This window comes from Saccostrea cucullata, unplaced genomic scaffold, assembly GCF_032062105.1.
Source record: "Saccostrea cucullata isolate Sc308-1 unplaced genomic scaffold, CSIRO_AGI_Scuc_v1 ctg9164, whole genome shotgun sequence".
NCBI lineage: Eukaryota > Metazoa > Mollusca > Bivalvia > Ostreida > Ostreidae > Saccostrea > Saccostrea cuccullata.
Genome location: NW_026926397.1, coordinates 1 through 25,519, shown reverse-complemented (window position 1 = coordinate 25,519; position 25,519 = coordinate 1). Strand labels below are relative to the sequence as shown.

The 25,519-nt window shown below is 34.7% G+C and overlaps 3 protein-coding genes across 3 annotated transcripts; all 3 read left to right on the top strand.

The window, feature by feature from the left end:
* The first annotated feature begins 421 nt into the window (after positions 1-421).
* LOC134271542 (uncharacterized) lies at positions 422-4,485 on the top strand. Its single transcript, XM_062753749.1, has 3 exons — positions 422-607; positions 3,542-3,623; positions 3,776-4,485. The coding sequence occupies exons 1-3, from the start codon at positions 580-582 to the stop codon at positions 4,269-4,271; spliced, it is 606 nt and encodes a 201-aa protein (XP_062609733.1). The 5' UTR covers positions 422-579; the 3' UTR covers positions 4,272-4,485.
* A 2,290-nt stretch (positions 4,486-6,775) lies between these two features.
* LOC134271544 (X-ray repair cross-complementing protein 5-like) lies at positions 6,776-20,714 on the top strand. Its single transcript, XM_062753750.1, has 21 exons — positions 6,776-6,810; positions 7,020-7,133; positions 8,693-8,876; positions 9,007-9,055; positions 9,903-10,028; positions 10,431-10,592; positions 10,832-10,946; positions 11,204-11,336; positions 11,816-11,925; positions 14,381-14,443; positions 14,882-15,019; positions 15,300-15,408; positions 15,618-15,678; positions 16,833-16,908; positions 17,009-17,202; positions 17,451-17,541; positions 17,908-17,980; positions 18,112-18,224; positions 18,356-18,452; positions 19,076-19,215; positions 20,420-20,714. Exons 1-21 carry the CDS (start codon positions 6,796-6,798, stop codon positions 20,432-20,434), a joined length of 2,178 nt encoding a protein of 725 aa, XP_062609734.1. The 5' UTR covers positions 6,776-6,795; the 3' UTR covers positions 20,435-20,714.
* Positions 20,715-22,167: 1,453 nt separating this feature from the next.
* LOC134271545 (double-stranded RNA-specific editase 1-like) lies at positions 22,168-25,389 on the top strand (the record flags this gene model as incomplete). The annotated part of the gene is made up of 3 exons (XM_062753751.1): positions 22,168-22,174; positions 24,630-25,034; positions 25,333-25,389. Coding segments are annotated over exons 1-3 (469 nt in total), but the record flags the coding sequence as incomplete, so codon positions are not given.
* Positions 25,390-25,519: the final 130 nt, after the last annotated feature.

The following is a 25,519-nucleotide window of genomic DNA, read 5'->3' as shown; positions in this document are numbered from 1 at the left end:
GTCTCGCATAACTACCTGGAAGATTTTTTTCATAAGAAAAAGAGTAGATTATGACTAATACTTAGACAGAAAACAGTTGAAAATCAATTGTGTTACCAAATTGCAAGCTTAAATCTCTGGGTATGTTGCCTTTAGGATACTGGGTCGAAAAAGGACGGATATATCAAAACTTGAATGCAATCTCGGGGACGTAAATAAATGTGTGCATTATTGAAGGGTTTTGGCATTCATTCATATTCAAGTGTGCAATAGAGGGCTGCATTTCCTGTTGAGGAGTGGAGAACTGAAATCATTCACAAATCCTGAAGTACATCCAAACAAAACATAACCCTGTGTCCTTCTAACGCGGACTTCCCTGGGCAAAGGCAAAAGTAGCATTATAAATTGAAAATTATTGTTGCTAAAAAATGCAGATTAAATTTCGTAAATTCACAAATCTAAATGATGTATTTGGTCGAAGCTGATCCCCAGTCTCAATGTAATCGTGAGAAAAGATTTGTTTCCGTGTGTGTTTGTGTTAAATTGGTCAGGAAACTTAATTTCTATATATAAAGGTTGACTTTCAGCCTTGTAGCTGAGATGGGAAAGGATGTCAACATACTCGTGGGTAAGTCATTCTTCTGTCGGAGTATGCTAGATGGTAGTGAGACGGGGTCTTAAAGTCGAAAAGACTCTATTGTGCTGAATTACCCCTTAAATTAAAGATGTTGATTATTTCTTCAAAGTTTTGCATATTCTCTTTGGTAATGTGTCGATATGTGGCTCATTTCTTTGAAGCACAGATCTAAATATTTTTGCCATCTGGCGCAATACGAAATGATTGCAATTCGAATTTTGGCATTCAAAATTGGGTCAATTTTTTAAGGAAATTTGTGTCAGATAATTCAATGAAAACCATGCTTGTTTTTGTTAAATTGCTGTGAAAATAATAAAAATTTATTTTTGACACCATGCTTCAAATGAATTGAACATATTTTATTGACAAATGAAGACAAATGGATCGGGCACAATTAGTTCAGTAACTTAGATAGTCCTCTCCTAATACATTTTGTAAAATTGCCCCCCCCCCAAAAAAAAAAAAACATAAATACATATGGTCTACTACATACAGTGTATACATCGTAGTGTAGAAAGGGAAAAAAATAAATTCTTTAAATGTATGAATTATGTTCAAAAATCTTTTTCCATAAGAAAAATATTTCTGAGGTTTGCAGATATTTTTTAAAAATTTTGATAGAAGTTGCCTCCCTTGTTTTAAGACTAAGGGAATTCCACTTTCTAACAGTATCTTCAATGCTTCAATTAACAATGAAGATCTTTATCCTGTGCCAGTGGAGAACTCAGATCCGTAATGCTTGACCTTACGTTTATCTGATTGGCAAAACATATGAAGTTAAGTTGGAAATATTGACTTATTGTATTGCGCATTTCACTAAAATATTCGGTGATTTGCAAAATCATTTTGTTAAAACATTCTGATTGTACACAAAAGTATTCTCAAGTTTCTATTCAAAAGATGCTTTGAGTTTCAAATTGACTACAATTGTGTGGTTTTGGGAGATCAGGTCTTCCAACAATCTGTTAGAATTCCCATCGGTTCCAGTTGCGCCCCGTTATTAACAGGCCTATTTGTGTATTCACATGAAGCAGAATTTATTCAAGGTCTAATATATGAGAAGAAAAAAACCACTTGGGTTGACCTTTTACTCGATATCTAAATGAAGGATATGTAGATAACGAACTGTATTCAATATCAAAGTCCATAAAAATAATACAAAAAATACGAACCTCAAAAACATCCGAGGTGGGATCAGGTGCCATGGAGGAGTGGGCATCCCCTGCCGACCGGTCACACCCACCGTGTGCTCCTAATCCGGAAATAACGGAAAAATCCGTTGTCAATTCAGTCCATAAATAATGGACTAACAATTTGTATGAAAAACGTCAGTCAGCATTTGACTCAATGATAAATTGTATTTGCTGACAAGGTCATGGTATCGACCACAGAACTTACGAAATGATGACTTTAAACGAGACTGCTTATAGTCTTGTATCATCAATTTGTTTTTCAATAATTTACCTCGTTTTAAAAATTGTTCATACGTCGAGCATGCTCTTGAGTATCGAATCAACTGAGATATATAAACGTCGTATGCAGCTGATGAAGGTATATTGCTGCATAGGTGAGTGAAGTTGACGAAAGAAAAGTTAAAGTCATCACGTTTATCATAAATCTTGGTTGTTAGATTACTTAACGTCTTTTTCAAGTAAAATATCCAAGTATGAAACAGATGTGTCAGACTCTGTGGTATCTTTTATCTCAAGCTCACCATATATTGATAATGTATTATCAATTATAAAGAACTATATGCGGTATATTGCATATGTTTGCCCCCACAAAAGTCAAATTTTGAAAACTTCCTGAAATGTGCTGAATTCAATAAATTGTACGAGAAATATAAGTTAACAGAAAATAATATAGTTCCAGAGCAGTGTATTCACAATTTCTGTTTTTATGACGTCACAAACTAGTCCGATTTTATATCCTTTTTCAGAAAGAGGACAAAATGGACAAAATTTCAACAATTTAAGCTTTAGAATTTATAGAGCGCATGTGTGTTCAGGAACAATATTGACATATTTCATTGATATTATCATTCTACACATTATATCAAAATATTTATCCTGAACACACATGCGCTCGGTGACTTTTATTTAAAATATCGACGAAATATGTATATTTTTCTGCAAAATTCATAAAAAACTGAAATTACGTCATATTTGTGACGTCATTACGTACATATGACGTCATTACTTATGAAATTATTCAGTGCTTTGAAGTCAGCATATACTCCCCTGTTTAAGGACTTAATTAAATATTACTCCATCAAAGTTTGATTTTGGGGGGCAAATGTTGGTTAATACCGCATATAGTTCTTTGCTATTTCCATCCATATGTCGATTCGATATCCCAGTGAACTTAGAGTAAAAAATTCAACAGTCCGGTACAACTGTTTCATATTTGGAACCAAGTATTTTACTAGGGAAAAAGAGTTGATAAGGATAATCTAGCAAGAAAACTTTATGATTAATGATTAATGTTTTAATTGACGATTAACGTTTCAATCGTCAATTTCCTTTATTTATGACATACGAGTTGATGGAACAGGGATATCAACAATCTTGTATGAAGTCATAATTTGGCAAACTTTATAAACAAAACAAATGACCACATCAGCAAATACAACCAATCATTAGATCAAATGCTGACTTTTTCATATTTATTATTGGACCATTTTTCCCTCTCTGGGGATTCCCTGGGGATTCTACGGATTTTCCCGTTTACCCAATCATGACAAGGAGCAAACGGCAGGTGTGACCAGTCGTCAGGGGAAGCTTACTCCTTCGGGGTACCTGATCCTACCTCTTATATTTTAGAATTCTGTGTTTGTTCTGCACCTGATCATTTGGATGGACTTTTGAGCTTGAATACATATTGTTCGTTATGCCCCTGTATGATTGTTTTAAATGTACTTTGCAGGCGTCATTGTTGGAATTGCCGTTATTTTGTTGGGTATTGCAGTAGTGGTTGCTTGCTCATTTTTCTGCTTCCGGAAATGGAGGTAATACAATAATCACAAACAAAATTAAAAGTTTGCCTCATTTATTATGCCTCATATAATAGAAAGACCCTTGACAAAAATTAAGTGCTTTCTGTCTAGTACGTAACTGGGATGATTCTGTACGCATTTTAATGAAAATTGACCTTTTTCAGAAAGAAGAAGTTCCCGATCACACTCACCGCTTTTTATCGGAGCAGGTCCTATGATGAAGAGGTTCCACCGACCCCAAGTAGCATCCAATCAGAATCCGTGTATTCCTTCGCAACGCCCTCTATAGCGACAGACGGGGTTAACCCGTCAGATACAATAGAATTTTCTTACGATAAAGCTGACAGTCCTTATATAGAATTACCAGCTGATCCTAACGCAGAAAGTAAAGAGAACAGAGAAAAATTACGTTTCTTAGACCCGAAGCGCTCGAAATCTTGGAAAAGTGGTTGGATAGATCGGGTCACCCATATGATTGAAGCCACTGAAACTTATTCCAGGGCTGCCATCCGAAGGTTATCTGAAATTGTTTCAGATTCAGGGGAAAACTGTGATAGTGAGGCGTTAGATGAGACAAAACTGCCGACAGAGGGTATGTCGGAAAACCCTGTGGTCGATGTACCAACAGGAAATGATATCTACGCACGCGTGAAAAAATGACAAAAACCTTTCGTCACTGGGTTCAGTCGTTGGAGCGCCATTAATTTAACCATATTTTTCTCTCAAGAAAATTCATTACTGCATGGTTGTTCTACTGAAAGCACAATTATTTCCATTTTTATAGAATTCATGTAATATGTTTCATTTGATATTCCTACGTTGTGTTGTGAGTGTTCGCGTCATTTCTGACACATTTTAAAATTCGTCCTTTTTATTTGATTTTTTTATTTCATTACATGGATACATTTTCCCGGTATATCACAGTATAGAATCTAGGTCATGATCATGGAAGAAACAATGAAAGAATATCCATTTATTGATCGTGCCAGTTTCTGGCGGCTCCTATATTGGAACTGTATATATTGTTGTTGCAAGTTGACTATATTTTTGTTATTCATAGTCATGAAATAATAATTAAAGATAAAGCGGATAAATGTGAGCATTATTCTGGGTTTTACGTGGATTAGTTGCTATACGATATGTTAATTATACAAGGAAATAAAGGGTCTCTTTGTTCCTGTTTATATCAAAGTGCGAATTAGACTTCTATAATTAGTACTAATTTTGTAGGAAATTGGCAATCCTTTTCGTATTAATTTCAATTTATGTTCATTAAATCACAATTTTAAAAGTTGTTTGAATCGAGACCAGTAGTCAACTAAAATGTTCGCTCGTGTCATTATGAAAACAAGCAGGGGGGGGGACTCAAGCAAAAGGGGGGGGGGGGGGCTCAAAAGTCCATTCAAACAAAACTAATCGGTACCAGAGCAAGCATGGACATTTTAAACATCAGAAGTGTGATTAGGTGCCATGGCGTAGTATGCTCTTTGTCGTGATCCTAGACAATTCAATTAATCTGAAAAACGTCAGTTGGCATTTGACGTAATGATAGATTGTACATTTGCTGACAAAATCACAAAGTCATTGAATCGACCATAGAACTTGCGAAATGATGACTTTGAACGAGTCTGATGATGTTTTTGTTTTCTCAACTTGTCTGTCAATAGGCTGCCTCGTTTACAGATATATGTATATTCAGTACTGCGTATTAATATTAAACAAAACATTCAATTAATCTAAAACACCAGTCATAAATCAAATAATCTTCTAACTGTAGTTTATTATTTTCATTATTTTAATTTAAATTGAAGGACTGTATCTTTGTGTTAGGGCAAGTTTTGGGAAATACTAGAAATATACACATGCAGTATTTTTGGTAATTATAGCTTTGTACTCATGGTACCTTGCCTAGGGAGCATGAAGCTATAAGCTACCCAAAGATTAGTTGATGTTATAGAGATTTCATCAATTAACATTGTATAAATTCTATAGTCGTTATTTTGTCTTTTTAAACAAAAATAATAGTAAACGATCAATTGGGTGGTATTTTAGCTGACTTGTTTAAAAACAATAGTTAGACCTTTGATTTAGTAATGAACAGTGAACTTGACTACTTGTTCAATATGTGGGACTCATTGCAAGTGTGACCGGTCAACAGGGAATGTTTACCATTCCTAGATCCCAATTCTGGTATTTCCTGGGGTCCTGTTCACAAGTTAGGTGCCTAGGACGAGCATGCATCCTCTGTCGCCTTGTTACACTCGCACTGAGCCACGGGATACAGTATAATACACTAGTCTAACATTTGATAGGAAGCCTGTCAGTCAAAATACGATCTAAAGAAATACGTCGTATTTGGAACAAATCGTTGCAACAGGATCGAAATGCACTGGGGAGAGTTATAATGTGGACTCACCGTGGCTTGAGATGATGTTCCAAACGATGTTATTATAAAAACCATGGCATTTGAAAATTTTGCTGCTCAAAAGCTTTAAATTGGCAACAAGTTAAGATCAATTATTCTACATAAAGGACAAAAGATCATTTCATTCATATTCATCATTCATGCATTTGTCAGTGTTGGACTTATTGCTTTCATATGTGGGGTGAATCTGTTTTAGCCTGAAAACTCATCCGAAATGAGTCTCATACAAAGGAAGGTAAACACTTTTACTTCGTTCGGCTATGATTAATTAATACTAAAATGATTTAAATACTGGTATGATTTGAAAATTATATATAATTGCGTGATCACTCGTGGAAAAATGTCGGCCTAAATTGGTGCCGTGACCAGGATAGAAATTAAAACAAATAATAAACGATTAAAAACATAAAATTAAAAAAATCTTTTTAAAATAAGATAGAATTGAGTTCTTTAATTTATTGAAACTTAGGATGAGATTCAATAATAATAATATTATAACATAAAAGCAAATATTGTCAGAGGTTCATGAGTTGTTACCCTTTAATGATAGTTACCGTTTTGTAAATAAATTTGAAATACTGTTACACCTACATGATAAGCAATATAAGAAGATTAACTTCCAATATGTGTTCGAGAAAATTGAAGGGTATTAATCGTATAGGAGAGGAACAAGCAAAAAAAGTTCGTCAAAAGAAAGAGAAATACGCGAATACAGTTATGAACGAATTATTGAAAACGAAAATCCGGAAGTTGGCGGTCATGGCGGCAAATAAAGTAAAGCTGATTTAGATTTTATTATTTTTTCCCAAATATTTAACATGTTTTGAATTATACTTTTTTGGTAAATATTAAAGTTGATGATGAACAAGTATACAATCTTTATGAGGAACTGTCATGAAATAATATTTGGTAAAAAACTGAATTTTAAGTGACTTTGAAATACCGTCTGCGATGTTGTGTACTATTGCATTCTTTTACTTCAGGAAGCCATAGCGATTGTGCTGGACATTGGTCCTTCTATGAATAATGCACCCCCGGGTGAGGAGACGCCATTGCAGACAGCGGTGGATGCCATCAAGATGATACTACAGAGGAAGGTTGTCTTTGTGTTTGTTGTAAACATTATCCTCGAGTGGCCATAAATCCGGCAGTGAATCGTCAGTCAATGTTGACGATATGTTGCCAAGTTTTATGTTGCAAATTTAAACCGGTCATTTGACTCCAAAGAAAAAAAATGGATCGTTTGTAAATTCGATTTTTTTCATTTGAAAAGTTAAATGAAAAAAACCCCCAAACATTTTAATGGGATGTAGGTCACTAGGTGATGGAATTTACATGCATGTATCATGTGTATCTAATTAAAATCTTAGTCTTAGTTAGAATAATCTAACTGTGTCTCAGGAAAGCCCTATCAACAGTTAGAATGCCTCCTATATACTTGCAATGTAGCAAAAAATTGCAAAATCACTCCAAAATGATTTTGAAGAATAATAGCTGTAGATCTGTAGTTCACTGACCTGAAAAAAAGATGGGATGGACAACCAGAAAAGCTACATTTCCACCCATAGAAAAAAAAATCCTGTATATTTATTGCGCAAAAAAGTTGCACTCAGTTCTGGATTAATTACTGTACATTCTGACTTCAATTGTAAAAAAAAAAAATAGATATCAATAAATTCCTTACTCCTCTATGAAGTATACTGTCATATTGAAAGTTTTGTTGTGGAAACAATGAAAAAATGTGTAAGGATCACGGTTAGTAATATATTGAGCTGAAAGTCTTAAAATCATAGAGAAATGAATTGACAAACAGCGACCTTTTTGTTGTGTGCAATAAATATACACTTTTTTCAATGGGTGGCACTGTAGCTCCCCAGTCTGTCAATATATATTTTTTTGGGAGAGCTACAGTTCTGCAGCTAGAAGAAAACAAAAGGATTTGCACTGAAAATAGCTACCAAATTAAAAACATCTTAAAAGTCTTTTTGAGGTCGTGTATGCCCTTTAACCTAAAAAAAAAATCCATCTAAAGATGAAAATTTAACAATCTTTCAATTTTTTTTTCTCGCTTCAAATTTACACACCTGTTTACGTTCAGAACTCTCTGTATTGTTCATAGAATATGCACTGAGTTAGAGTTATCCCCCATTTCTTCTTTACTACATTGCTAATACACAGAATTAATTTATTTGTTAAACCTGGTTCATAGGACATTTAATGATTTCTCATTTTAACTATAAAACATTCTATCTAGTAATTAAAACCCAGAACTGCTTTTAAATGATTGAAACACAGACCTATAGTCAAGGAATTGCATTCCTATTGGAAGGATGGCAGTTGGTATATTTTTTGTAGTTATTTTTTCAGATATTTATTCCCATAGCTTTTATATATTGCAAAGAAATCATTACTGTATACAGGGAAATTTTCGCCCCCGTTTTATTTTCGCTCCTTTTGCCCTACCCTCATTTTGGCGAATTTAAAACGGGCGAATTCAAAGAATACAGTATATTTTCTTAAACAAAACTACGACAGGGCGAATTTAAAACGGGGCAAAATTGTTTGCAAGAGTGAAAGGGCGAAAATAAGACGGGGCGAAAATATCCCTGTATACAGTATTTCTACAAGAAAATTGAATGTTTTTATATCTTTTCAGATGTTTTCAGAATCCAAAGATGAAGTCAGTCTGGTTTTGTTTGGGACGCCAACCACTGATAACCCACTGGCTGACGGTGAAAGCTACGAGAATATCAGCATCGTACGGCCCCTTGGAGTGGTCGACTTCGACTTCCTTCAGCAGGTTCAGAATGACATAACGCCCAGCAATATGTCGGCAGATTGTATCCTTTTGTTGATAACTCTAATGATAAAAAAAATTCAGAAGAGATATATTTTGCAAAAAAGTGAAAGGTTACAAGACACTTATTTCCTTTGTCTATTAAGCATATACTTTCCCTTAATTTTGTTCAGTTATTGATGCACTAGTGGTTGCCATGGATCATCTGGTGAATGCAACACAGTACGTAAATATTACACTCTTAATGAATACATCTTGTAATCATGGTACTCTATTTCATTCACATACTGTAAATGTATTATATTTAGCTTGTACAATATTTTGCGGAAATTGATTTTTGAACAAGTTAGCATAGTTTGATTTAGCGCATTTCTCAATGATCTTATTTATGTGTCTATGTGCATGACATTTAGCGATGTACTTGAATTATCGGACGTTCCTCTCCACCAAAAGTTCTAAAAAGAATACACAGCCAAATCTAAAATGTTTACAGTATTTACAATATGAAAAAGATGAAATTGTTGATACGCTGTGCATAGTGCTCACTCAGTCCATGTGTCTGCCCGACAGAAATCGATGAAAAAATCATTTACAGGTGGATTTTTTAAAATCAAGCATTCTTATTAATTTTATGTCTACTCAACATGAATAGTTTAATGTTGCTATACTATTTTGAAATATCAATGCTTTTAATACAAATTCTTGAAATTACCTGCTATGAGGGTGACGGGTATTCAAAGATATAAAAATGCAAAGTCCTGTTAACTTAATTATGACTAAAACAATCCTAAATTCTATTCAAATTTCTGATGTGAGGACATTGAGTTTAAAATTTATTAAACAATTTTTAAGTAATATCTTACTACCAGGAGGATTTTATTTTTGAAAATTAAGAGTTGTTGGGTTCTGCTAAAGACATTGGAATGGAATATTTCATGATAAATACTTGAAATCTGCAAAAAATTTTACTTACACAGCCATTTCCTTTCTACAGCCTGTAAACCATTTACTGGTATATCAAACTGGCACATCATGAAATATATGTAAGAGAATTTTCTGCCTATTTCAGAGGGAAGAAGGGTTTTGGATCAAAGCGACTAATTCTGCTGTCGGACCTGGGAGGAGAGTTTGGTAAAGACCAGATTGATACCATTATCGCGGGGATCAAGAATTCAGGGACTGAACTCAATGTCATGTAAGTGTCGGAGAATGAGGAGTATGGGCAGAAATTCAGATTTTTAGAGGAACCTATATATAATGAATCTTACAAATGTGACAAGATGTTTCTGTTAACTGTATAGGATTTAATTAAAGTGGTTAAAATTATGTTTGTCAGTATAGAGGTTCTGAGTGTTTACAAGTTCAGTGTTAACATATGATACCATATGACCTGAAAAAGATACATTTACAAAGAACCTGATACATGTATAGACAAATATTGCCCCACTTTATTCACCCAGTCAAAGTTCTTTTAAGAAATTACAATGTATTCTTTGAATTCCCCTCATTTTAAAGTCTTACCAACTGAGGATGGGGGGGAATACGAGAAAATAAATGGGGCAAAATTTTCCATTTATACAGTATTGTATGTTTACAGAGGGCCTGATATTGACGATGATGAGGATGATGACAGTGAGAAGCCAGGACCGAGCGGCGCCGCTAACGGTCATCAGAAGGCCAAGACTCGTCAGCAGCGGGAGGGAGAGGCAATGCTGAGGAGGATCCTAGAGGAAGTGGAGGGGGAGTGTTACAACTTCAGGTAGGGGGTTATAAATAGAATAAACAGGTATAATTTTACATCAAAGTATATGGAAGTGGAGGGGGAGTGTTACAACTTCAGGTAGGGGGTTGTTAATAGAATAAACAGGTATAATTTTGCATCAAAGTATATGGAAGTGGAGGGTGAGTGTTACAACTTCAGGTAGGGGTTATTAATAGAATAAACAGGTATAATTTTACATAAAAGTACATAGCTGTAATTGAACATTCACCTTGCAGTGAGGCACTACCAGCTCTGAGCTACTTCCAAATGAGACAAGTCCGGCCAACTCCATGGAAAGTCCAGCTGGAGGTCACCTCTGATGTCAAGATACCTGTCTGTTCTTACATCAAGGTAAACTTGGTCAGATACCTGTCTGTTCTTACATCAAGGTAAACTAGGTCAAATACCTGTCTGTTCTTATATCAAGATAAACTAGGTCAAATCTGCTCATATATCAAGGCAAACTAGGTCAAATCTGCTCATATATCAAGGTAAACTAGGTCAAATAACTTCATATATATCAAGGTAAATTAGATCATATAACTGTCTGCTCATATAATACATTGAATGTAGTATTATTATATCTAATACCTTGTGGTGTACAACAGATAAAGGACTTCAAAGTGAAGAGCTTTAAGAAGGTGTACGCCAAGGATGAGGACGCGGCGATAGACACGCTGAGAACGTACCACAAAAACGACGAGGAGGAAACAGAGGTGGAGAAAGAGGACATCGTGGAAGGTCAGTATAGGTTATTATAAACAGGTTGTTATATGTTCTACTTCAACAGAATGGGTCTCAATTATGAAAAAATAAAAACATTCTTTTCCACAAAATCAGCATGTTCACTGTCCACTTTATACTGTGGAATCATCGTTGCTAGTGGAGGACCAATATTCCTCCTTTTTATGGATCACTCTAGTCCAAGAATTCACATCTCCACAAACAATTACTTTATTGTGTATTGATCCATTGAATCTATAAGTTGTACAATTGTATCCATGAGTTATCCATGAAATTATGTCCATGCAAACCATTAAAAATTTGCTTTCCCACAAGGACTGAACCTCTGGAAATTTAAATGATTCTACAGAAGATCAGTTTTGGATTATTAACATTTTACTTCAAATATCAAATTTTAGATGCAAATCCTTAAATATTAATGTACCAAATCTATATTTTGATTCAATCCATAAATTAATTTAGTTTATCTGTCTCAGGTCACAGATATGGGACGACGCTAGTTCCAATGTCGGAAGACGACAAACTCAACATGAAGTACAAGGCAGAAAAGTGCCTAAAGACTCTCGGGTTTACTAAGGCAGAAAATGTAAGAAATTAGTGGGCTTTCCCTGACAGTAAATACTTGTATAAGTTTTCCTTTGAAGAACTTTCAGTGGTTTCATTTTTGGATAGATATTTTTAGCTCTTCTGAGCCAAAGGCTCAAAGAGCTAATGCTATGGCCGTTTGTGCGGTGTGCGTCGTGCGGTGTGCGTTAACTTTTTAGAATATGGGCCATAAATCAAGAACCCCTTGGCCAATCAGTGTCAAATTTGTCACAGGGTATCCTTGGCCCAAGGGCTACCATTTATACTAAAACTAGGGGTGGGACCCTAAATCAAGGGGAGATAATCAGGAAAATGAAACCAAAAGTACTGGTTGCTAAGAAATCTTTTTCTCCAGAACCACCAGGCAGATTTTCACCAAACTTACATACAAGGGTTGGGATATGTTGAAGATTGAAAATTGTTCAAGGCATGACCCTGGGGCAAAGGGCGTGGTCTCAAGGTCACTTCAAAGTTGACCAAAATTTACACTTAATAAAAACGTTGATATTTTGCTTACTATAAAGACTAGGATCATCAAATCTTGTAAGTTGATGCATCTCAGGACTTCACATCATGTTAATACATAAGTAGGTCACGGTGACCTACTTTTTAAATTTTACAGGCTTTTATTTTCAAATTGATTTGGAGGCATATTTTGGACACTTTAAGGCCTATGATCATAAAAGTTTATCAGTTGGTGCATCTTTGGTCCACAAACAACATCAACTTAAAAGTAGGTCATCATGACCTAATTTTTGAATTTGATGGCTTATCTTTTCTAAAACATTTAATGGGCATTATTTTAGACACCGAGAGGTTTAGAATCACCAAAACATGAAAGTTGATGCATCTTGGGGTCTTAAAACATTTTTATTAAAAAGTAGGTCACTGTGACGTACATTTTCAACTTTGCTGGCATTTGTTTTCAAATTGTTTAAAAGGCATATTTTGAATACTATAAGACCTATGATCAAATTTTGTCAGTTGATGCATCTTTGGTCTTCAGAAAATGTTGACCAAAAAGTAGGTCACTTTGACCTACTTTTGACATTTTATGGCTAGATTTAAGTATCTCTCGCGTACTTATTAGCTTAGAATCATCAAACTTTGTCAGTTGATGCATCTTGGGTTTTCGGAGATCGACGACCAAAAAGTAGGTCACGGTGACCTATTTTTGACATTTAATAGCTAGATATATGTATCTCAGGTACTTATTGGCTTAGAATCATCAAATTTTTTCAATAGATTCATCTTAGGTTTTCGGAGCATGTCGACCAAAAAGTAGGTCACAGTAACCTACCTTTGAATATCTCAGGTACTGATTGGCTTAGAATCATCAAACTTTGTCAGTAGATGCATCTTGGGTTTTCGGAGAATGTCGACCAAAAAGTAGGTCACGGTGTCCTACTTTTGACATTTTATGGCTATATTTAGGTATCTCAGGTACTTATTGGTTTAGAATCATCAAACTTTGTTATTTGAAGTATCTTGGGTTCTTGGAGAATGATCATTGAAAAATAGGTCACGGTGACCTACTTGTGACATTTATGGCTATATTTAAGTATTCTAGGGTACTTAATGGCTTAGAATTGTCAGACTTTGTCAGTTGATGCACCTTGGGTTTTCGGAGAATGTTGACCAATAAGTTGGTCACTGTGACCCACTTTTGAATATCTCAAGTACTTATTGGCTTAGAATCATCAATCTTTGTCAATTAATGCATCTTGTGTCCTCAGAAAATTTCAATCAAAAAAGTAGGTCACCATGACCTACTTATAGTATTTTATAGTTACATTTAAATATCTTCAGCCCTAACTGGCTAAGAATCATCAAACTTTGTCAGTTGATGCATCTTGGGTCTTAGGATAGATTGTATAATTTATCAGAAGAGCGATTCAAGGCCCTTGGGCCTCTTGTTAAATTACTCAGTTGAAACTCAAGTTAGTTTTCAGAACCACAGTCAAAGTGTTTTGCAAATCCCAAAAACTAAGTATTTTGCCCTGAATATCTTGAATTTTCTGATATCACATGTTTCCTGTTCTGTTGTGTTTGAGATAACATGGTTTGACTGTACCTGTATAATACAGAGTGACGTTCTTTTGACTGTACCTGTATAATACAGAGTGACGTTCTTTTGACTGTACCTGTATAATACAGAGTGACGTTCTTTTGACTGTACCTGTATAATACAGAGTGACGTTCTTTTGACTGTACCTGTATAATACAGAGTGACGTTCTTTTGACTGTACCTGTATAATACAGAGTGACGTTCTTTTGACTGTACCTGTATATTACAGAGTGACGTTCTTTTGACTGTACCTGTATAATACAGAGTGACGTTCTTTTGACTGTACCTGTATAATACAGAGTGACGTTCTTTTGTCTCTACCTGTATAATACAAAGTGACGTTCTTTTGACTGTACCTGTATAATACAGAGTGACGTTCTTTTGACAGATAAAGAGACATCATTTCATGGGAGACAACACACATTATGTCGTGGCCGACAAAGATGATGAGGTAAGGTTCGCAGAAAGAACACATTATGACAACTTCTGATTCAATTATTTCACAAAATGCAGAATACATGTCAACTTGTAGATTTAAGAGAGCTATTGTAGCAAAGGTTTCAAACTTCATTTTCTTTTAATTTGAAAGTAAAATGCATAATATGAGGGTTATCTTAGAAAATTGTGACCATTTTAAACATTTCATAACTCGGTCTTAAGTTTACTTCTGGTCACCAAGAAGACAGATTGTAAGATTATCATGAGCCTCTACTAATGTTAGGTTTAGATTATCCCCAGGACCTGGGTTACTCCTGGATACTTACCAAACAACATACTGACTTCTGTATACATACAATAAACAGCTTTTATAATCTCTTACTGTCAACATCATGGCAAGAACATACACTGTATTTCTTTATTTGATAATTTTACATTTATCCTTATTTAGGCTGCAGTGGTGGCCCTTTCTGCCCTAATTAATGCCTTGTATGAAACAAATATGGCCATGATTGTCAGGAAAGTGTACAGTGCTGCCACAGCCCCCAAACTGGGGTGCCTGATGCCTCACATAAAGTCTTCTTATGAGGTAAGGAGGGACAGACCCTTAATGTGCGTTATAAAATCTTCTGACGAGATTACCTAACCCAGTCAGGTTTATAGGAGGGGTCATAAACTCAATATACCAAACACGTAAAATGTGTACCAATTTAGTAAGAATAAAGCATTTACTTTACATTTGTTTAAATTCATCAAAAGAATTTCTAATGGATAATCTTAATTTTTTGATCTTATGTTATATCTTGATGCATGAATTAGTAACTTAAAAAAAACTATAAAATTGATAGTTCGGAATATTTTTTTTTCAGTGCCTGATTTATGTGGAGCTGCCTTTCATGGAGGACATTAGACAGTACACATTTGGTTCACTGCCGCTGAAAGTGGAAACACAGGCAAACAAAAAGTATAAACCCACAGGTAACTAAAGCAATACAGACTCACGGGTAAAGTTATACAGACCCACAGGTAATGCAATACAGACCCACAGGTAAATAAAGGAATAAAAACAAACAGGTAATTGTAAAAGTTAAAAGGATATGTTTATATTAAAGAAAGATACCCAATGTGGATGGGAAAATATATGTATGCAATCAGGTACACTGTATTTGTGTTATTGAATATTTCAGATGCACAACTAGAGGCCATAAATGAGTTAATTAATGAAACAGATCTCTCTCAAGCTGCAGAGTAAGTAGAGATTTCTCTTACAGAACATCTGCCACAGTTGAACTTTGGAATATCATAAAACTATATCTTGAATACCTTGAATACATTGAGTGTGATAACTCAAGATTTGGAGAATTGTGGATCCAGAGAATGTCACAAAATATGAGAAAAATTCTTCAAGTGATGTATTTAGTATATAAATTGCTTCTTTAAGGATGACGTTTACTCAGGTTTCAGAAATCAGAGAGGAAATTTTATAAAGTATGATATATTAAATCAAAAATTGTTCTAAATGGATAAAATAACTAAGTTTTATCTCAATATCAATTTAAAATTTTAATATGTAAGTACTTGAAGAAAATATACAGGAACAAAACTCAATGTATGGCTATGCAGAGGAAATTTGGACTAAATTTTTAATTTTTCATTTTTGTCAAAATTTTTATTTCTTGCAATATTAATCACAAAGTAAAGGTTATATGTATTTTAAGACATCATTTTGCAAATTTTATATGTGTTTAAGCTCATAAATTATTTCAAATAAATTAATGCTATGAAATTAAGAAATTCAAAAACAGGTACAAAAACCACTGCAGTCAAAAAATCTCAAGAATTTGATCATTGACCCCATATAATATTGATACAATGAGAATGAGGGTAACAAAAGAAACCTGAGGCTATAAATAATTTAGAGTTCTTATCAGTCAGATTTTTGCAACGTTTGATTAAAAATCGGGGAAAAATATAAATATGACAGAGGAAATTCGGACTGTAATAATTATCACATTTATGGCCCAAACTCTACTCATTTCTTTATATGGAGCTACTCTGTTCCATTGCTATAATATTTCATTATTTAAAGAGTTTTGTTGCTTTTAATATTTTGTGAGTGAAGAAAAAAATGGTCATGGTGTGAAAATTTGAGGTATTTCCCGAGAAATACTCAGGGGCCCCTAGCACGAAAACGAGGTCATTGACCTAGTTATTTGAAATTGAAATTTAACACAAGAATCATAGGTGTACAATATGCAATAGGTGGTTTTTCGTTCTTATCAGTGGAATTTTTATTCCCCTGAGTAAAGGTATACCTTAACAACCAGAAATTATCTCTGTTCTACAAAATTAACATAAAATAGGATTGTTTTTAAGATTTTGTGGTTCATTTATTTTTTCAGAGATGAAGATGGAGAGAAAACAGAAGCATTAAAACCCAAGTTAATATTTAATCCTTATTTTCAAAGACTTTATCAGGTATTGTTTAAATTTTACAAAAATTATCACATTAATAATCTAATAATGAAAATCATTTCATAAACCAGGTTTATTGGTGTTAATGATGTTCTGTATACAGTGTCTACAACATCGAGCTTTAGAACCACACGAACCTCTTCCTGAGTTATCGCCCCTGATAGCAAATTCCCTGAAGCCTCCCCAGGAAGTCGTGACACGATGCGAGGCCCAGTGTGACAAAATCAAGGAGCTGTTTAAATTAGAAGTCGTCAAGAAGAAGGAGGACAAAACAGGAGAGAACATGTTTAAACAAAAGTTTGTACCTGTCCAAAATTTCAGTTAATCTGTCTGTATAATTGATTTTACTGTGATTATTGAACTGATTTCAGAATTTGTTAAAGAAACAGTAAATAGGAACCTGCTCCAAATGCTATATACAAAAGAAAGTTTTATAAGTGTTGTAAACATCAGTACATTAAGACCACAACTCTACTGATGTTCTCTTCACCTCTCTTTTCATTGAAAATTAACTGTGATACTTATAAACAAAAATACTGTTTTAGAGAAGAGGAAGAGCCGTCATCGAAGAAGGTCAAGTTAGACGATGACCTGGGAGGTGGATTAGCAGGCATGACAAAGGCAGATGTCACAGAGGTGAGATTGTAAAATGTAGACAATTTAGAGAGAAGATTCAATGTTGGTATTTTTGTCAAGGGTATTGAGATAACTAATATATTAAATACATGTACATGTATTACTGAAAATCCATCTACATTAAAGGTTACCATTATATTTCTAGAATATCATAAATTTATAGATTTACTTCTTGATAAAATTATACCAAATTTTATGGATAAATCACTAAGTTTTCTTTTTGCTAAAAATTATACCTATCCAGTATTTTATGGCTATACCATATATTTACATGTATATAGTGCCTGAAATTCATGTTTTTACAGGAACATTTTGTGTTGAGTTTATTAGTGATATTTTATTTGTTTGCTTTGTTCAAAATTTTAGGTTGGCACAGTGACCCCAGTGGATGATTTCATCACACTCATTAACCAGAGAGATGCGGATAGATTCGAGGAAGGTCTGAACTATCTATTTAATCCTCGTCAGGCACATTTAATAAGTCTCTACATGCAGTTTTAAATCCACTAACATTCTTAAGCTGTAAAAATTATAATTTTTTCACTGTACAGCCACTGTTTATCTTTTCAGCCTCTAAACAGATGCAGCAGCGCGTGGAACAGCTAGTGACGGATTCCTTCGGCCCCCAGTTTTATGGAAAGGCATCAGACTGCTTAAAAGCCCTGCGGGAACAATCTATAAAGGTAATCATCATCAATTATCAGAGCAATAGCTTTCTTCAAGTACTAGCCTTTCACAAGGTTCAAATTTGACCTTGAAGTTAAAAATGATAATATTTGTAAACATCTTTAATAATTGTTTTAATATTTTACAGAAGTCCGAGCCCACATTGTACAATAATTTTATGAAAAAGTTTAAGGATTTCCTGATAGAGAAAGGAAGACGTGACTTCTGGGAATTGATTGTAGACGGTAAAATTCAGGTTTTCTCATTGCTAATGAAATAAATATAGCTTACTTAAATGTGGTAGAAGATTTAAAAGTTTTTTTTTGTAATTATTTACAACTGGAGAAAGTATTAAACAGTCAATCAGCATTTTCTGTTTTTCCACATTAATTATTGTGCTGTGTCTTTTAGTACATTTTGTATATTGCATTTGATTTGTGTACCCCAACATTTGGATTTGTTATTTAGATTTGATCTGTTACTATATTTCGGGGTTATTTGTAAATGGTAAAGCTTCAGATACTGTAGTAATATTACTATAAAAAATATATAGGTTTTTGGCAAATCAGCCCATAAACTTAACGTTGAAAGAGGAAGATATGTGATTATTCTTAAACAAGAAAAACACAGTTATAGATGTCACAACAACACAGTTACTCTTTTGTAATCAAGTGAAGGATGATAGAAGTTTATATATGAATTTATAATGAATAAATCCTGTAGGAATTTTCATGACTTGGGATAGTAACAATGAGTTGGTCTATGTCCAGTATGCAAATGCTATTCATGGGAGGTCATGGAGGGGGAGGGGGCCAGAGGAAAAGAGACTAAGAGAAAATGATTATTGAGAAGTTGTATTTGCATTTAGAGAAGCTGGGGTTGATCACTAAGACGGAGAGTGAGGACAGCCGAGTGACGCTTGAGGAAGCGAAGGCCTTCACTACAGAGGAAGAGAAGAAGAAGGAGGCGTCCCAGGCACCGGCCGAGGGTGATGACGCTGAAGATCTAGTGAGTCATCAGATTAACCTAGCTGTTTACTGTGAACATGTTTTACTGCAGTGACAATGGGATTAAAATCAAGTCATTGTTATGCTGAGAAATTCTGATGATTGCTGTACTTTGTACAGCAATCATCAGAATTTAAGAGCGTAACAAAGAACAGATTTATTCAGACTAACTCAGAGCTGTTTACTCTCACGATTTCGCCGTATTTTTTACGGATTTTTAATCCAGAATACGTCTCACGTTTTACTATTATGAAAATACGGTAATCCGTTCGTTAGAAATTTAGCAGTTTTTGTTATGATCTGCTGAGATATGGCTGAAAGAATGCCGACTCCGCAACAACAAAAATCATTGACTATCAATCGTTATGATCTGCGTAGCGCAGTTGTCAGAGTGTCTGCTCTAAGAGTTGCGCATTTTAAGGACTTGCTCCTTACATCGAGGGTTCAACTCATACTTCTGCGACTCGGAGACCGGTCTTTCGGATGAGACCGTATAAACTGAGGCCCTGTGTCGCAGTAGGTGCTGGCACGAAACAGCCCCCTTCCTGCTCGAAGGCCTTGAATATTGAGTAGAGGGCTAATGAGCAGCTCCCCAGAGCGGATGGTGGCATCAAAATGAGAACAAAAATCTTGAGAGAGACATTAAACAATCAATCAATCATCCTTATGATCTGTCTCAGTTTCACGCCCTTTCATCACTATAAAAGAAAAAGATTTCAAGCACATCGGTGATTTCGTATTGCCAAAAATGTGTGGTATAAAATGACAAAAAACATGTTATTTAACCATGTTTTAGTAATCAAAGGAGCAGTTGTTCTCTAATTATTACGTAAAATCAATGGAAAGCGAAATCTTACTGGCAAATGTTAAATCTCACGGACAAATCTGATCAAAAATACTGAGAGACGACGATAAGGGTAAACAGGTCTGCTAACTGCAGTGAATTGATGAGATTTACTTTGCTCTATGTTGTAATGATGTTTTAATTACTGCAAGGAGTTTATCACTGTTTTTACTAAATAAAATATTGCTTTATTGTGAGAAAAGTTAACACTGCAAAATTTTAAGGCAGTCTTATTAGGGTAGGTAGGTGGGAGTATGAATGCAAATTCACAATTAAGATTCAGATCTTAAAGAGGAAATCAGTACTTTTATGTAAAATAGTTGGTTGATAATAATGATATTTCATTCTTTTTGTGTTTCAGTTGGACCAGATTTGAGATGTACAAGTCAACAGTGTTAAGCTTATACAGGCAGCTTGTGTTATTTGTACAGGACTATAAATTCTTAAGGAGTGAAAACATACGGCAGTTTACTTACATTGTTTCTGTACAAACAGACAGTCTTGACAATCTGTAGCTGAACTAGCTTCTGGTTCTGATCTCCAAAGCTGCACTAGATACATGTTTATGATTCTCTTGGCTTAGAGAAACATTGTACAGATTGTAACTGATCTATATAGGGGACCTTTCTGTGTAGTGTGGACAACAGTCCTAGAACTGTTACTAGAAGAAAACTTGTAATAGCATACAAGCGTTGTTGTCCATTTCTTCATATTAGTCTTGAAGGTTGTAAAAAAAAAAAAAAAAAATGAAACTAAAAATATTAAAAATATGGACCTATTGAAGTGTTTGTTTTGTTTGAATTCTAAGGCTGTTGAAAGTTAGTTTTACATTTAATGTCACTCGTGCAAGAGGGAGCAAGGAACAACAGTTACTTTGAGGTATCCAGGAATTTGATATACACGTATTAAGGGTAAAATGCCTAAAAAGTTAAGTAATTGGGATTTCCAAATCACGTTGACATATCAGAGGTGTTCAAAATATTAACACTTTGTATCTTATGTACCTAGATATATAGAGAATGTTCAATGATTTGAATGTTGTAGATACATGTATATATTGCTTTCCTTTATATAACACTACTGAAAGCAACGCGTATCTATAACTGTATAAATACAGGTACGGGGTCAAGAGGTCATAGATGTGCATATGGATAAACGTTTGACGTAATTTCTCGGTGACGTCATGAAGGATCGACGCGCATTCAGTGGAGTACATACATGCCGTTGGGTTTGAAAAATCATGCATTTCACACATGAAAAGTCACAATCAGGCAAATGTAAAGTGTGAATAAGTCACAAATGTAAATATAAGTAATAAGGTATCATTTTAAAACATCTATCGAGCTATAAATACGGGTTGGTACGAGATTAAAATCATCATAAAGCCCTTCGAGCTTTATGAAATTTAATCTCGTGACAAACCCGTATTTATATCCCGATACGGATAGATGTTTAAAAATGATACCTTATTTCTTAAGAAATTCAGGAGTGGGTCAGGATTTTAATACATGTATTCGATTGTTGCAAGTCGTATATAGAAATATTCGTTCGAAAATCTTTAGACCAGTCTTTTAAAGGCTATTTGAGAATTTAGTGTTCCTGTACGTTTTCAACAAAATCCAAATATCTATTAAATTAAGAATTTTATTTAACTTGAATGTAAGAATGAAGTGCAAGGTGGGTGTGACCAGTCAACAGGGGATGCTTACTCCTCCTAGGCACCTGATCCCATTTCTGGGATTTTCAGGGGTCCGTATTTTATGCCCTCTTCACATGTTAGATAAATTTGTTTTGTTTAAATATGGATTTTTGTCCAGATTGATCACTCTTCGTAATCTTCTTTTACACTGTTTGAAAATAATCAGTTGTCAAGCCATGCACTTAATTCTTAAATTCAAGTTAATTAAAATTCTTAATTTAGTAGATATTTAATTTAAGGTAGAAGTGGTAATTACCAGGATGTTAATAATTTTGGATTTTGTTGAAAACGTTCAGGAATATTGAATTCTCAAATAGCCTTTAAAAGACTGATCTAAAGATTTTCGAACGAATATTTCTATGTACGACTTGCAACAATTGAACGCACCTTTCAGTGAAAAGCAAGTTAGAATGGAAGGTAAATATTTCTTTTTCCCTCAATTTCGTACACTTGCAGCATCTAAATATAGGGAGCATAAATGTATATATTTTACATATGTTGCTGAGAAAACATTTTTGAGAAAAAGATAGCAATAATTTCCAATATAAAACAAGCGATTCAAAAACATGAACCTCTAGGTAAAAAAAAAATAAAAAAAAAAACACAAAAAACACGAACCTCTGAGTAGCTATGCATGCTAGCTTTTTGATTATTTGGTCATTATCATGTAAAAATTCGCGGTTGGCATGTAATTTAAGCCAATTAAATTTCCACATGTCCAAAATATTTTTATTGTGAAGATTGAAAGTAAATGAAAGACTGGAACTAAAAACTGAAACACAGGTTTTATTCACAGGAGTCGTCAATTTTATCAATAAAGTGAAAGTAAATGATAATCAGGCAAAAATCCCACCTGTGAGCTTTGGGAGTGTTGTTATACTCACAAAGGTGACTGGTAGGATTTATGCCTGTCCATCATCTACTTTCACTTTATTGATAAAATTGACGACTCGTGTGTCAATCATATAATCTAAATATATTTTATAGCATTGTAAATGATCTAATTTCCTTTAGGAAATTCAAAATGAGCAATTTTAGACCCCTATCAGGCAATTGGGTTCAGTATTGGTGTGGTATGATTTCATAATGAAGATAAACATTTATTTTATAGTGATGTTACTGTGACTCTCTGAAACTCTTAAAGAATGAATTTACCAACTGGAAGTCTAAATCATTGAAAATAGGTTAATGTGTCAGGTTTATTTTTATTTTCCCTGAAAGGTAGAGGCTCTGACAGGATCAATGTAAGCTTGCGTATGTTACCAAAATTATCCCGCTTGTATGAAATCTCTCTCAGCAAGCTTCCAGACGGATAGAATCGGTCGGTGAGTTGTCATGGAAACCATTGGTCTGACGTTATATACCACATTTGTGAGAAACGGTTCTCTCAAATTCCATCCCGAATGTGCCGCCCTCAAAAGCATAAAAGCAGAGTCAACCAAGTTATGTGATTATACCGACGGTGAAGATAGACTGATGTATGTCTGTCTGACTGTCTGTCTGTCTTAACTGTCTTCTGATCGTGTAAACTTGCCTGATCTGCTTTGTGTCTTTGAGGGGGGTGGATTGACGATATAACCTTGGGCCATGACAATAAACAACAAAGTCAGTGACAAACATTTGGTGACACAATTCAAATATTTATGCCATAAATATATAATAGGGGCTGGTAGCATGCATTGCTTGATTTTTCGTGATCCATATACTTCTCATTGTATTTATAGGGATCTCACAAAATCAAGCAGTGTATGTTACTAGCCTCTGTGATTTATGCTTTGCTGGGACAGTAGAAATCCAACTTCTATGTCAGTTCTTAGTTTTCTGATTTGTTGATTGACCTGAGTTTATGGACACACACCTCCATAATTTGGGTCGTATGCAGGTATAAGTCAGTAAGCTGAGTACAGAGTAGAACTTAGACTTTCTTCTGTCACCAGAATGGGCGGGCAGAATGTCTGAATTGTGGCGACTGCCTAGATCTTTGTTGCTTATAAAATGATTATATGTTTTTACTTGGTTAAGTTGGTACAAAATATCTCTAATGGTGCTTTCAAATTTATAATCAGCATGGACCTTTGAGGGTCATTTGATAAACTTAATTGACTTAATATAATTACCAGTAATTTCATATAATTTAATTCTGTTTGTATTCTTGTCTCTCATTGGTTGATTTCCAAAAAGGAACGCATAACATTTTGTATAATCTGGTTTGGTATGGGGACACACCCCCTTGACAACCAGCTGAATCATCTGTATCCATCAATCCCCTCATTTCCAGTCCTTCGGATTCATGAAAAATTCCAGATTTAATGAATGTACCTTTAACTTCAAACAGTTGCTCGATCTTACCTCATGTAAACAAGTATCATGGCTGCTAGATCTATGTATCAGTTTTTACCTCCCCTTGCTTCCCATCACTTCCGTTACTACGGTTGTATTATTGCGCGGTAAATTTGAACTGATAAAAACAACACAATTTTACATCCCCAGTTGTTTAATTATTTTAAAATTAAATTATAAGGAATGACTCTAATTCTTGGCCAGATTATCGAGTATAATATGGTTTGGGTCAGTTTACGCTTTTTTATAATCCGCTTCGCGGATTATAAAGCGTAAACTGACCCAAACCATATTATACTCGATAATCTGGCCAAGAATTAGAGTCATTCCTTAATTAATAATTTCACAGAAATCTTTTAATTTGTTTAATAAGGTAAACACATATGCCTAAAGCTTAAGCAATGACAATAATGAAATATTATGCACACAAAAAATCTTTTGCATGATGCATGATAGAATCAAAGTTTAGAGAAACCAGAAGACGGTGAATGAATCCAACATGGAGACTATAAATTCTGAATCAATTTTACAGGACCATCAACAACAGCAGGTACATCACAGCCCCCCATGGGGCTGGGGGGCATCCAATGTGAACCCCCTATACTAGGGCCAGGGGACATCAAATGTGAACCCCCTATACCAGGAATGGGAGACAACCAAGGTGACCCCTCCTCTGTAGGAGTTTACATTGCCGGTAATGTTCCTCTGCCTCGCACACTAACAAACAAACACCCAGTCATGTACCTGAACGAATTACGCAGAAATATGACCTATCAGTTAGTATCGGAACAGGAAGTAGACAAGGAGAAGCTGTACACGATGTCTGTTCAGGTGGACGGACAAACCTTCACGGGGACAGCCAAGAACAAGAAACTGGCCAAGATGGAGGCAGCGAGGCAGGCACTGGAGACTCTGTTTAATGCAGTGTATGTCCCAGGTACTGTATCACATCTTAGGGGAAAAAAAATTAAAGCTGAAGTCTGATATCGCAAAGTCAAACTCTGATGCCTCAAATACCATGGATGTGTTGAAGTGATTTGGAAGTCCCAACCACATATACTTTCATTATTTTACCCCATATATATATAATCTTGAATCCTTGGTATCTTGAATTTATTGAGTTCGAGAAGACGAGATTTGACTGTGGTGTTAGATTCAGTATTTAGTTGAAGTGATTTAGGATAATGGTCTATTGTTGTACTAACAGATACTAATTTCTCTTTTTTTCCTTACAGATTTAGAAAGTCAAGTGGACCAGAAAGAAGATACAGTGGCAGTTCCAGAGGTCAAAGGTCAGTTTAAAATGTCATAAAAACTCATTTATACAGGTGCAATTCCCAACAAGATTTTAGAACTGAATAGAGAAATATTTAGCAATATTGACAGAAGATATTGCTTAGTGGGTACATAAATTGTACTTAG

What these genes read in the sequence shown, in the direction of transcription:
- LOC134271542 (XM_062753749.1), top strand. Translation starts at nt 580, where the DNA reads ATGGGAAAGGATGTCAACATACTCGTGG. An exon ending in GGATGTCAACATACTCGTGG is followed by an intron (nt 608 to 3,541) that starts GTAAGTCATTCT and finishes TGTACTTTGCAG; the next exon opens with GCGTCATTGTTGGAATTGCC. An exon ending in TTCTGCTTCCGGAAATGGAG is followed by an intron (nt 3,624 to 3,775) that starts GTAATACAATAA and finishes GACCTTTTTCAG; the next exon opens with AAAGAAGAAGTTCCCGATCA.
- LOC134271544 (XM_062753750.1), top strand. An exon ending in GGGACTGAACTCAATGTCAT is followed by an intron (nt 10,029 to 10,430) that starts GTAAGTGTCGGA and finishes GTATGTTTACAG; the next exon opens with AGGGCCTGATATTGACGATG. An exon ending in ATTTTCAAAGACTTTATCAG is followed by an intron (nt 16,909 to 17,008) that starts GTATTGTTTAAA and finishes TTCTGTATACAG; the next exon opens with TGTCTACAACATCGAGCTTT.